This window comes from Pantherophis guttatus, chromosome 3, assembly GCF_059756535.1.
Source record: "Pantherophis guttatus breed Tessera chromosome 3, ASM5975653v1, whole genome shotgun sequence".
NCBI lineage: Eukaryota > Metazoa > Chordata > Lepidosauria > Squamata > Colubridae > Pantherophis > Pantherophis guttatus.
In genome coordinates, this window is record NC_142065.1 from 174,331,306 (window position 1) to 174,345,625 (window position 14,320).

General features: G+C 35.8%; 1 protein-coding gene across 2 annotated transcripts in view; it reads left to right on the forward strand.

Moving 5' to 3' along the window:
* Positions 1 to 14,320, forward strand: part of LOC117672798 (lipoxygenase homology domain-containing protein 1) — a 211,799-nt gene that overhangs the window by 134,691 nt on the left and 62,788 nt on the right. For both annotated transcript variants that reach the window (XM_034429781.3, XM_034429782.3), the window contains exons 33-35: positions 7,279 to 7,498; positions 11,622 to 11,776; positions 13,862 to 14,075. In XM_034429781.3, coding sequence (XP_034285672.2) covers positions 7,279 to 7,498; positions 11,622 to 11,776; positions 13,862 to 14,075 — 589 coding nt within the window. The remainder of the gene's footprint in view (positions 1 to 7,278; positions 7,499 to 11,621; positions 11,777 to 13,861; positions 14,076 to 14,320) is intronic.

Genomic DNA, 14,320 nt, shown 5'->3' on the forward strand with positions numbered 1-14,320 from the left:
TTCGTTGTCATTCTTTCTTTTTTCATATATTTTCCCTAAACACACTACTGATTACATTTGATGTTACACAAAAGATGACCCATACTTTTTAGGAAGAACCAGTATAATATAAACATGTTTCAGAAACATTTTGCTTGCTCCAAAACTATTTAAGTTACTTTTGTTAACTTTGTTATCCTCTGTAAACAGTCCTTTATTTCTGAGGCTATTTAAATGAACAGAGGTTTTTTTTAATTTCATGAATTCACATATTCTCATTAGTGGCAACACACAACTGGTTGCCATAGGAATAGCTGTGTAACATTGCAATTAACAGAAGATTGCAAATTCAGCAAAACAAATAAATGGAGAACATCAAAAATCTTGATTCAATCAACTATACTTAATAAGGAGCAAGCTGTAAATAACTGAACACCTTATGTATAGATTTTTTAAAAAACAAAGCAAAATTTTTAAACCATAAATTTGATAATAAAAGCTAATAAACGCTCCTTTGAATCAAGCTCAGGTTCTGCTTTTTCCCCCCACATAAAACAAAATTGCTTGTTGGTTTATAATCTTGGTATTTTCTGGCTGTGTCTTATCTAAATTCTAATCAGATCCAAACTTGCTTAGCTTTTGGAGATCAAGCAGGATAATCTCAGGCATGTTTAGGCATTAGTGAATTGGATATTTGCTTTAATCCAGCACTTTCAAGAAACATCAAGTGCATGTATAAATCTCAGCAAGAGCTTTGTCACTGTTTTCTGAGATTTTTGGCTACTTTACATATTTGTTAGCCCTACTAGGTAGACCAACAAGAAAATCAACTCACAGAAATTATATTGAGATTGCTTTAATAACAAAATTTTGCAAATTTGATTACAAAGAGCCCTCAATTTACCACTACTTGTTTAGTGACCGTTCAAAGTTACAATGGCATTGAAAAAAGCGATTTGTGACAAATTTTCACGCATTTGATCCTTGCAGCGTGGTTACATAATCAAAATTCAAATGCTTGGCAACTGGAATGTATTTATGACTGTTGCAGCGTCCCGGGATCACCTTTGGCGACCTTCAAGCAAAGTCAGTGGGGAATCCAGATTTATTTAACAACTGTGTTACTAACTGTGTTACTAACTTAACAACTTCAGTGACTTACTTAACATTGGTGGCAATAAAAGGTTGCAAAATGTGGCAAAACAACTCTCTTGGTTACCAACAGAAATTTAGGGCTCAATTGTGGTTGTAAGTTGAAGACTAATTGTATGCTGCACCTCTTCCTCCTGGTAGGTCAATGTTTGAGCCGTTTCTGGATGTTGTCTCACTCTTCTGGGGTTAAAAAATATTTCAGTTTCTTTTTGCCCCTTGCAAATTTTTTATTTGCAACCCTGGAACATCCCTTGATATTACTGAGTTTGTTTTAAAGCTGTCTACATAACTAGAGACCCTGGTGTAATTCCCATACAGGCTGTCCCTTCCCAATTTACTTTTGACATCTTAAATGGAAATGCCAAAGGAACCTGCCACATTGCAAAGACAAACACCAACTTTCACGAATATCATTATTTTAAAGTATGGCTTCAGATTTGAAACAGGCTGCATGTTTAAAATAGTTAAGACTGAAAAACTGAAGAATCATTAAAATGTAGATGCAATTTGCTTAAATAATAACTATAACTATGTGAATTGTTTGAAGTTCACATCTGCGCCTGATAACTAAAAGTGAAAGGTAAAAGAATGAATGTGAAAACTGCAGGGATTTGTTTGATAATTATGTCTTGGAAAGTGCATTGTTGAATTTTGAATGGGAGAGTACAAAAAAAAATAGTGCAGTGGATCTTTATCGCAAGCAAGGGATTTTCAGGACATAGTCTATTTTTGCTCTTTAGATGTCTTTGAAAAGTGTATGAATGTAAGAAAGAAAATTGATGTACATTACTTGATTTAGACAAAGTGCAAAAGTGACTGGAGCTGAGTTAGGTAATGGTTTGTGTAAATATGCAGCTTTAGCAAGAATACAAGTCATGTTCCTGCAAAGTTGAGTTGATATCGAGATTGTTACCCATGATTTGAAACATGTAAAAAAGATTTTTATGCCATATAGAAACCAGGTTTTCAAGTAGTTGAAATCAACATTGTGAATCAGTGACAGCCTAACAATAAAGAGTGAGCAATACTTTGTGGTGTCTAGTATACAAAGAATAAAAAATAACATCAGATCATTGTTTGTTACTGAATGCATTTCAGTTTTCTCTGTCATTGAAATAATTTCTCTTTCTTGGCTTCAACCAAATTTCAACCATGGTGAGGGGTTTCCTATTTATCTGAATAAATTTCAGTCCTTGCAGTCAGATCAGTGGTGGATTGCTCCTGGTTCTATCCGGTTCGGGCGAGCCGGTAGTGGTGATGATGTGACATCACTGAACTGGTTCTCTTTGGCTGGGAGCTGGGCCCTCCTACCCGCTCCCGGTTTATTCCTACCTTTATTTCTCATTTTTTAGCCCAGCTGATAGGTGCGGCAGAATGGATTGTCACACCTCAGCTGCAGTGGTGGGATTCTGCCGGTTCTAGGGGGTTCGGCCGAACCCTTTGTTAAATTGCTGGCTCACCCCGCCCCTTGCCCCGCCCCCCGCACCACTATTTATTGCCAATAAATAGTGGTGGGCGAGGGGTGGGGCGAGCCAGCAATTTAACAAACGGTTCGGCGTTTTTTTGTAATTTTATTGGCCTGCGAAGCTTCAGCATATGCTAATTAGGCCTTGCTTAGATCGGCTCCCGACTCTCAGCTGATTTGCTCTCAGCTGTTTTGCTCAGGGCTCTGCTGCTTGCTTTCAAAGAGTGCTGGAGCAATTTTTTTCCCCCTAGCTATGCTGAAAAAGGAAACTGAAAGTAAAGGAGGCTGCAACGTTGGAAAATTAGGCAGGCAGATTTCTTTTCTTTTTCCTCACCAAAAAAGGTAGGTGCAAACAATGGGAAATTTAGGGGAAAAGAGGAGAGTTCAAGATTTTAAAACACAAAAGAAAAAAAGCTCTATTTAACTAGGGAATTGTAATAATTGAGATACTATTAATTGTATATTGTGTTGAAAGCAGAAATGGTTAAGTTGTGGTTTGGAGGAATATATGGGGGAAATTATTTGGTTTATTATTATTGGTAAATATAATTAATTGATTTGTAAGAAAGTGGATTGCATAGAAATAATTGGAATATTCATGTTCATATTGACTAATATACAAAAAAGGTAGTTATATAACTAATTGATTTATATTAAAATGTAGAATTTATATTAAACAACTGTAATATTACATAATTAACCAATGTGAGGATGGATATAAAAATAGATGACAATGGGAAGGGGTATAATATAGAATAGAAGGGAAAAATTGAATTTGATTAAGATTAGAGATGAAGATGAAGGGTAATATTGGTTTTTTAGAAAAATAGATGAGGAATAAATATGGCAAAAAGGAAATATAGAAATTGTAAATTTAATTGAAATGACTAAACACTGTTTAAATTTGTGAACCGGCCAAATACTCTGTTCAAAGAAAATACATTGTATGTTTGTATGTTGTATGTGTGTTTCTAATTATTGTTATTTATTCATATTTGTTCTCTTTTATTCTTTAAAGTTTAACAATTCATTCTTTATCTTAATATCTTTATATTTGTTTGGGGTTGGCTTTCTTCCCTTTCATCTTTTTTATTGTACAGCAATCTTTCTCCTCAAACCTACCACCTCTCTCTTTTCTTTCCTTCTTACTTTCTCTTCCCCCCACCCTCTTTTTCTCCTCCCTACTTCCTCTTCCTTTCTCCTTCTCCTCTTCTCTTCCTCCCTCTCTTACCCTGACTCCTACTCTAATTTCCCTTCTCTTCCTTCATCCCTCTCTATTGCTGTATCCTTTTATGCATATGGACTACTCAGAGGGCTGAAAAAATTATTTCTGACTGGTCCTCGCACTTTTGACCAGTCTTCGAACTTACGACTGTCCTCACATTTTACGTTTTTGCCCTATCTTGTCACCATGGTGAAGAGAAGCAGTTGTGAAATGAGTGACATGGTTGTTAAGAATGCTGCATGGGCATAAATATGAGGATGGTCATAAGTGTGAGGACCAGTCAAAAGTGCGAGGACCTGTCAGAAATGACTTTTTTCAGCCCTCTGGTTAGTCCTTTTGTGCATATGGACTACTCAGAGGGCTGAAAAAGTTATTTTTGACTGGTCCTCACACTTTTGACCAGTCCTCGAACTTACGACTGTCCTCACATTTTACATTTTTGCCCTATCTTGTCACCATGGTGAAGAGAAGCAGTTGTGAAATGAGTGACATGGTTGTTAAGAATGCTGCAACGGGCATAAATGTGAGGATGGTCATAAGTGCGAGGACCGGTCAAAAGTGCGAGGACCAGTCAGAAATGACTTTTTTCAGTCCTCTGTAGTCCCTATGCAGATAGCCACGCCCACCGGTCACATGACCAGCTAGCCACCCCACCCGGTCACATGACCAGCTAGCCATGCCCACCCGGTCACATGACCACCAAGCCACACCCCCAACTAAGCCACGCCCACAGAACCGGTTGTTAAAAACATTGAATCCCACAACTGCTCAGCTGGGCAGAAACCTAATGCGCTTGTGCGAAGCGATCGCGCACAAAGCACATGCATGAAGAGAACCGGTGGTAACACCGGTTGGAACCCACCACTGAGTCAGATAAATTATATCCTATTATGCTGAAGGGATTTTCTGATGGTTTGACTGCAAGTTTGATCTAATGGTTAAGACACAGGCTAAAAATTGGGAGTTCAAGTCCTGCCTTAGTCATGAAAGCCAGCTGGATGACTTCGGATGACAGTCATTTTCTCTTTCAGCCCAAGGCACCTGACAGGGTTGTTGTGGGGAAAATAGGTGGAGGAAGGTGTGTTGGATATGTTTGTCACTTTGAGATGTTTGTAAAAATAATAAAGATGGGAAATAAATAAATAAATAAATTTCTTTTGGGAAAAAAAACTTGGAAAACAACTAAGTGCCAAACAACTATAAGAGAACCTATATTCATTAAAGCTAAAAAAGAGTATAGAAAGAAATAAAGACTGGTCTATCTAACATCAACATATGAAGTTTCTAGAGCAGGCCATAAAGAAGTAGACCTGTGAGCATCTTGAAAACTATAATTACCAGAATTCAGGATGCTTTTGTCAACAACAAATCTTGTCTGGCTAAATATATTTATGTTTTTGATTAGGTAATTTTTTTTGAAAGACTGGGGGTACTACAGACATATACTTTGGTTTCAACAAAGTATTTGAAAACGTATTTCTGACATTCTGTTTAACAAGCTATTTAAAGTGTAGCATTAAAGAAAGACAACTGATAATATGTTAACACTTTTAAATACCTGAAAGAATATCAAACGGAAGGACATCTTCTTAGTCTGGAATACAGAGTGGCTATATTAATTTTACATATTAAAAAAATGAACAAAATGATAGACTCTGACAGAAAAAAATCCATAATCTGTAAGAGAAACTTGACAATTGAACCAATTCTCAAGACAAGTAGTGGGTTTTCTATTGTTGGATGTGTTTAAGGAGAAGTGTAGAATGTTAGTGTTGGATTATTACACTAAATAGCTAGTTTGATTTTGTATTAATCCTGCATTGATTTTTTTGAGGAGGTTCTTATATTTGGTTGTGAACTTGTGGATCTTCCTCCTGTAAGATTTTTTTTCCTCAATCATTTTAAGTGAACAGTTGAAAACTATAAGTATGCAGACCATAAGCTATTTTATGAGATAGTCTCCACCAGATAAATTATCTTTGTAATCAGGACAGTTACAAAAAATCAAAGGCACATTGTATGAATCCATTACATAGGTTTAAAAAAATAGGAAAGTGTGGGTCTCTTTTGAGCAGTGGTCGGTTGCTACCAGTTCCCCCCGTATTGGATGAATCGGTAGCGGCGGCGGTAGGAGGCTCTGCCCACCTGCCTGGACATGGGCAGAGCCACAGAAGTTCCTGTGCATGCGCAGAAGCATTGCGCACAAGCGCAAGCACCCATGAGCGAACTGGTAATGACGGGCTTTGAAACCCACCCCTGCTTTTGAGATGATAAAGCAGCAAGGAAATTGGATTTTTTTCCTGTATTAGTCCATGCTATTGACAAGGATAGGAAAGTAATTAGGAAGTGTATTTTTCCTTTTTCTGTCCACATCTAATTTTTGCATTATTCTCTATCAGTTCTTTGTCTGCCTATGTAAATTGAAAAATCCAGGGAGAAAATGAAATGTAAAAGGCATTGCATTGATTTTCTTGGCATTTTAACAATTCAAGATAGCAGCAACCACAAAGTGACATTCATGATTGAAGTAACAAGGTCACAACAGGTCACAACAGAGCCTTTTGATCTAGCATCTAAACATCAATAACACATAAGTACCTATATCTGCTATAATAAAAAGGTAATATAATTTTAAAGATATAAACTTGGTTAAGTTGAACATTTAAAAAAAAAAACACAACTGTTTTGAGTAACCTAAACCTTGTTTCACTAAATAGGGTTATTCCTATTCATGCAATATGTAGGGATGGATAAGCGATTAATTTGATTGACATTTTAGTGCAATCTAAGTTTAATATTCTAATTTTATATTTAAGCCAATGTACAAATTTAATATCTCATATCTTCAAAATAGATAACCTTCCAAATTTTGCAATACAATTTACACACACAGAAAGAAATAAATTAGGAAAAAAATCAATATAAAACATCTTAGAGAAAATTGCTTGTAAAAATGTGGGGAAATGTAGTAAAAATACAGATATTTTAGCACAAACATTTAAAAACAGCTTCTAAAGGTAGCACAAACATTTAAAAACAACTTCTAAAGGTACTAAAAGAAATGGAATGAATCAATATTAAGATATCTGCAGAAAAATGAGATTCTGAGGGAAAATATATCTTTTGTCTGTGGTCTGTCAGCCAAATATCCCCTCCTTATTTTGAAAGAGTATTATACATGTCATCTTGAACTCCTGGAAAAATTGCAGGATATAGATGCAATAAATAATTGTATTTGTAACTAGGAAGTCTTCAGTATTTGTAAAGTAAATGATAAATTTAATTTAGTGAGAATGCTATATATCCAAAGTGATGGGAGATGGATTGTCCGCAATATGCTTTTCTGCTTCTTGAGAGCAAAATGTCCTGCATTTCATCATGTTGTTTTTGTTTTGTTTTGTTTTTTTTGTTTTTTTTTCCTGTTGATACTTTGTTCTTCCATTTCCCTTAATTGCAGATTGAGTCTAGAGATGTTGGAGATGTGTATAAGATTCGGCTCAACTGTGATGATTTGGTAGACTTTGAGGGTTGGCATTTGAAGTCTTTGCAAATGGAAGAGCTACATGCTAGTCAAGAGGTGAACTTTGACTGCAACTGCTGGTTCTCCCTTAGCCAAGAATGCAAAGATATGGTGAAGGAATTTCCTGTAGTGAATGAAAACCATAAAACTTTGTCAGGTAAAAGAGGGAGAAGAAGTAGGAATACCATGAACTAATTTAGCCTCTAGTTTATTTTCTGATTACTTTTAAATTCTTGATTGAATTCTTTTGATATTGTATTTCAATTGTTGATATAATTGGTTGGATTGATTCCCAGAGTTTAAAATACTGATTTATTTTTCACCATCCTTCATAAATGATTTATTAGTTTACTAAATGCATTGACTTATTTATTTTATTTTACAAACACATGTGTATGTTTGTACATGTCTAGGTGTGTAAAGGAAAATAAGTCAATGCATTTAGTGAAATGAATGAATAAAATGAAATCATAGTATACATTGTATCAGCTGTCCTAATCTATGAACATTATTATCAGTTTTCAGCAAGGAGCAACAACAACAAATAACTTCCAATCACTAAAATCCTCTCCTTCTTTCTTGCTACTCCATTTGTGACTCTGGGCGGCATACAACAGAGCTAAACAAAATACCTGGCAAATAATAGCTGCCATATCTACTTATATTGATGTCATATACAAACTCTAATGCAGAGGCAATATATGAACAATGTCCTTGCTCGGATTAATGGAACCACAGTGGAATTTAATTTTTTTTCACTTTTTTTGAATTTTCCATAAAAATTAAAATAAAATGGAGTAGGTGACATTACAAGTTTGTTGCACAAAAGCTTTAAATATATATGTGTGAACATGTGCATGGTAAATGCATTATGGTGGTCATGGTCATTCCAATCTTTTCTTTTAACTACCAGGGATGATTTTTGTTGACTATCTTGCTAATAGGACAACAAATGATTATAGCAATGATAAACCAATATAATATTGGCACCACTGTGCTGTTGTGAAGCCATTGGATTGGTTCTGGACTATGAATAGCTTTTTTTGTAGTGTTTCCATGTCCTCAATAGTGAGAACTACAGAGAAACATGGGCAGCAGGTGGTAGTTGCTAATTATGTTGAATTTATTGCCAGGCTTTGAGACTGAACATTTTGTGAAGTATTTTGAGTATTTTTTTTAAGACACACATGCCTTTTCTTCATTGCAGATAACATATTATGAAGGTATTTATGAGCTCCAAAATACAATCCTCAAATTGTCTATCTTTCTGATAGACAATATTATAGTATGATTCCATTAGCATAAAATGTTTTGCTAAGATAATACAAAGGGTTGGTTCTCTTATTCTCCTCACAAATCTGTTCCAGGGTTTTTTCTAACTCATCATACTCAGGAGATGAATAAATAAGATCTGCATGAGCTGCTTTCTTGTCACATTTCATCAGATACTATGGACAGGACAATCAACTTGCACTTTTGAAGTTATCATTATTTCCTGATAGCTACTGCAAATAGTGGACTTAAAATGGAGAACTATTTAAAAAATCTGACCTGGATATCTATTGAGATTCTCAATCATCCAGGTCATGGTTGTCCCAAAGATGCTTTTCAAAAGACAACTGGACTTTTTTTTCCCCCCTTTGAAAACATTTCGCATTTCATCCAAGAAGCTTCTTCAGTTCTGACTGAATGGTGAGGAATGGAAGGTCTTATATTATTTGCAGTCATCTGGTCTGTTAGCAGTCTGACAGTTGTTGAGGCCACTTAAGGTTACCTGAATCAGAGTGCAAAAGGGTATGGCACCTTCTTGGTACTGCTGAAAGGACTGTGTTGTAAACAGGCGACGGAATGTATTGTATTCCTCCCCTTCTGCTGAGAGAGGCTGTTCAGCTTTAATATAGATGGCCTCTTTGACCCCTCTTTCACACCAAACTCTGTCCAGAATATGGCTATCTGGAATCTATGGCCCTTCTGGACAGAAAAGGTAGTTAGAACAATTAATCAATGGAATGACTTGCTTCCAGAAGCTGTGGGTGTTCCAACATTGGAGGTTTTAAAGAAGAAATTGGATAACCATTTGTCTGAAATGGCATAGGATTCCTGCTTGAGCAGAAGGTTGGACTAGAAGCCCTCCAAGCTCCTGTTCTGTTATTCTGAACAGCCCTCTCTCAACAGAGGGGGAGAGATATTTCCTGTCTACAACATAATACCACCTATCTCCTGTCCTGTCACAGTCTCAAGAAGTCTCCAAGCTCATTTGTACTCTGATTCAGGTGACCCTGGAGGTACAAATAAATCCCCAAGAGCTTCAATGACTTTCAGAGAGCTAACGATTGACGTTCAGAGTGCTAATGTCCAGATGATTGCAAAGAATATAAATACTTCAATTCCCCATCATTCAGTCAGAACTGAAGAAGTTTCTTGATGAGAAGTGAAACATTTTCAAGGAAAAAAACCAAGAAAGTCCAGTTGCCTTTTGAAAGTCCAGATGTTGGGACATCTAAAATGGATCAACAATCAGGAAAGCTCAGTACCACACATATCCAGGGACAGGGTAGTAATACCTAAACCTTTTGGTGTAGGTTAGAGAAGAACAGAAAAGTTTCTCTGTACAATATGGGATACATCACAGAGAAACCGTAATCAGGGTTTCATCAATCATTCAGTCTCAAAGATACCAACACCTAGGAAACTTTAAGCCACAAAAAAGATAGAACCGCTAATATTTTGGATGGAGGAAAATGTGATTGTAGGATTATTTGCTTAACTTCAGATTGCCTAACCCATTTGTTGGAGAGAAGCAATTTTATATACCGTATTTTCTGACGTATAAGACAACTGGGCGTATAAGACAACCCCTGAAATTTCCTGTTAAAATATAGGGTTTGGGCTATACTCACCGTATAAGACTACCCCTCTTCCAACGCACACCAAATAAAAATTAAAAAACATCAACTGGCTCACCCACAATGTAAAAGCAGCTGTACTAGACCCAAAATGGCCCCTGCAAACAAGCAGGAACCTCACACAGCCACAAAAAGCCCCAAAAAAAAAACAACTTTCACACTTTACACACACACAACACAACACAACACAACACAACTCGCTCACCCACAATGTAAAAGCAACTGTTTTAGACCCAAAAACAAGCAGGAACCTCACACAGCCACAAAAAAGCCCCCAAACCCAACTTTCACACTTTACACACACAAAATTCCATATACAGCTTTGTGAGATTTTGTGTGTTTGTGTAGTTAGAGTGAAACACTACAAAAACATACTAAATCTCAGAAAGCTGTACAAATATTATTTTATTTTATTTTATTTTTATTTTTATATGAAAGCTAAATTTAAAACTTCCTAAACTTTAAATGGTTAGGTCTAAAAAAGAACAACTAAAAAAACCCCCAATTAACTATTTTTTTTTAAAAGATCCCAAAGGGGAAAAAAACTTACCCAATAGAACAGGGGTCTCCAACCTTGGCAACTTTAAGACTTGTAGACTTCAACTCCCAGAATTCCTCAGCCAGCTTTGTTTTGCTGGCTGAGGAATTCTGGGAGTTGAAGTGCACAACTCCCTGCCTGCTTGATTGCAGGCAGGGAGTTGCTTGCTGATGGAATGGATTCAGGCAAGCGAAGCAAGGCAAGGCAAGCAAGCTGGAGGGGGAAAACTTTTTTTCTTCTCCATGGCTGTGGCGATCCTAGCTGAGTTGCCTGATTAGCAGATCGTCAGAGCTTGGATCGTCAGAGCCATGTGAAAGGAGAAAAGTTTTTCCCTTCTCCATGGCTCTGGCGATCCCAACTGAGCTGCCTGATTAGCAGATCGTCAGGGCTTGGATCATCAGAGCCATTTAAGGCTCGTCAGAGTCTTTCGGGCTGGTCTGCCTGGTTACAGGAGAACGACACCCAGCGTATAAGACGACCCCTGACTTTTGAGAAGATTTTCATATGTTAAAAAGTCGTCTTATACGCCGGAAAATACGGTAGTACAATAATTTTCTCATCATTAATTCTTCATTTCAAATGTATTACTATATGTAATTAAAGTAAGCCCTCTTATTTTGATGGCAATATTTGGCTGTCTGCGACACTCACAATTTTATTTGAATTATATACTGTATTTGAATTAAAGATTCCTGTTTTCTTTTGGTGGTTTCTTTTTGTTTTAGTTGAACAAAGCATATTTTGTTAGCACATTGAAATAGATATGTTTTTATGTTTGTGTATATAGATTAAAACTGCAATGAGCACTGTTCATCTAATATTGCTTTTTTTTGCAGTATATAAATATATAGTCTCTGTACACACTGGAGATCTCTGGGGATCAGAAACCTTTGCAAACATTTATATAACAGTTTATGGTGAACGAGGAGATACAGGTATACGGAAACTTCAAGATTCCCTTATTAAAGGAGAAAAATTTCAAAGGAACAAGGTAAAGGAGAAAATACCAATATTATTTAAATATGAGTCAATAATAATCAAAATATAATAACAAATATTTGAATAAAGTATTAGCCTCTTATTTTCATGTAGTTACTTTGTAATTTGTTACGTGGAAGAGCAAACATTCCTTTCTTCCTATTATAGGCAGGGCTTTGCACAGCAGGGGTATTACATAGTCATCAAGCATCATTTTCAAAGGAGAAGATATCATGAAATAACAGGGCAAAGGAAAGGGAAGCAAGCAACTTCGTGCTAGCCATGTTGAATACAGCACCAACCAAGCAAAGCTAATAATGAGTGGGGAGTTTGTCACGGGCTTTGACGAGTTTAATGAATGGATCTAACATATAGAAGTCAAAACAGTTCTTCAGATTAGTTTTCCTGTGTTATTAACCCAGCAAAGCAAAAGAAATCTTTACTTTCAGTTCTAAGTAGCATTCCTTTGCAAAGGTTACTTACAACTGGGTAGCCATTTTCTGTCCTCTGTTTTCTCTCTTCCAGCCTCCCTTCCCTCGAGAGGCAGCAGGAGAAATGACAGACTTAAAATGATTCAAAAACTTGAGTAATTTTCCTATGAAAAAACATTGTAAAATAAAGCAGTCTTTACTATTACTCTTTACTACATGTAAAGGTTTTTTCTTTTTCTTTTTCGGCAGTCTTGCCTTGTTATGTGTGTGGACTAGCATGTCAACTAAATTCAAATGTTGCCAGTTCAGTGCTATCCTTTTCTTCCTACTTAGAGATTGGAAAGGAATAGTTATGCTGACTGGCATATTCTCTCCTAAACTGTCAGTCTCTTGCTCTGGCTGGCAGATGATTTCTCACTCTCTTTTCTTCAACTTTCTGTGAAAATTGTCTGTATTATTTAGTTTCATCCCCCAACCTTCCTCATCTTCCTTCCTGAACTTTCAACTCTCTGCTCAAAGTTCCTTAAGTTGCTTCAAGAGGCTTGCCCTAGGGTCTCTTAGAACTAACAATAATTCTTTCATAAGAATTTCCATAGCAGCTCATTGTGCTTTGTTTGTTGCTTGTTTTAATCAACATGTTACGCTAACTAATATTCCATAGACACTTCTTCAATTCTTCAGTTGCACACATCTATCAACTCCTTCCCAAAGTTCCTCTTGCTCAGTATCTTTTTGATACTCTGGCAAAATACTATCCATGTGAAACTGCAGTATTTTATATGTCCTATGCTCAGCTTCTATTTGTCTGCTAATAAGAACAGACTGTTTAGGAACCATCATAACAGATGGATCACTTTTGCAGGCTATTACATGGAGAAGGGTTTGACTACATCAGAAAAGGCAACTTCTAGATTTGCCTTAGATGATGTCAGATAAATCTGGCTTACCAACCTGATGCCTCCAAATATGAGTAGGCTACAATTTCTAAAATTATTAACCGGCACACCAGTATATATTCATGAAATTCATTAATCTATGCAACATTGATTGAACTGTATTTCACACACTTATTATATACACACAAAAATATATTTTCACATTCACATATATTCTTTACTAAATTGTTTTGTCTTTCTATCCATACATATTTTTTTCCATTTTGCACCGAATAACCGTTTCCCAATTTCTGCCTTATTTTATACTTTCCTTTCCAATTCACATCTCTTTTAGTAATGAAATAGGTTTGCTCTTCTATGTGTACTAGAATTACAATCTTTCAGGTGTTACCAATTTATTTTGTTGGCGTGATCTATTTGGCATAAGTAACTCTTTGAGAAGTTTATTTATTTAGGGAATTTATATTGCCACCTATTTGCATTTATATTGCCACCTATGGCGACTCAAGGCGGCTTACAGAATATAAAACACCACATAAAAACAATAAAACTAATAAAAGAAGTCTTTTAATAAAATAATATACTAAAATCACCTTACATTAGTAAAGTTGCACCTTACATTAATTGTTAAGATGAAATTTCTGTCAACGGTCTCTGGGTTTAAACATTGAATATTCCTTGATGTGATTGAAGATTCAATATTTAGAATTATATTCACGGTATTTTTATGAGGTTTACATTTTGTATGTAACTCAATTTCATTTTTTACAGGTGGATTCCTTTTTAATAGAAGCAGTCTCCTTGAGCCATTTAAAAAAGATAGTTGTAGGACATGATGGAGAAGGCTATGGTGCTGGAATATACTTAAAAATGGTAACCATTAAGAAATCAGAGAATTCTGACAAAGAATGGATGTTTCCATGTTGGAACTGGCTAGATACTAATATGGGAATCTGTGATACTGTTTGTGAGATTAAAACCATAGGTAGGTGCTTTTATTCGCTAATCAAGTTGATTATATTTTGCCTTCTGATTTGGCTAAATATGCATAAAATATTGATATCTATAGTTTATTTCCAAGACTCAAAAATAACAATTGATTTTAAATAGTTGGAAATCCAAAAAATTATATAATAGCAACCTTGATGGTAGATTCTGAGCTATGATAAGAATACTATTTTATTTTCCCATTGTGTCAAATGAGCTTTTCCTCCCTTAAGTCAATGTTGG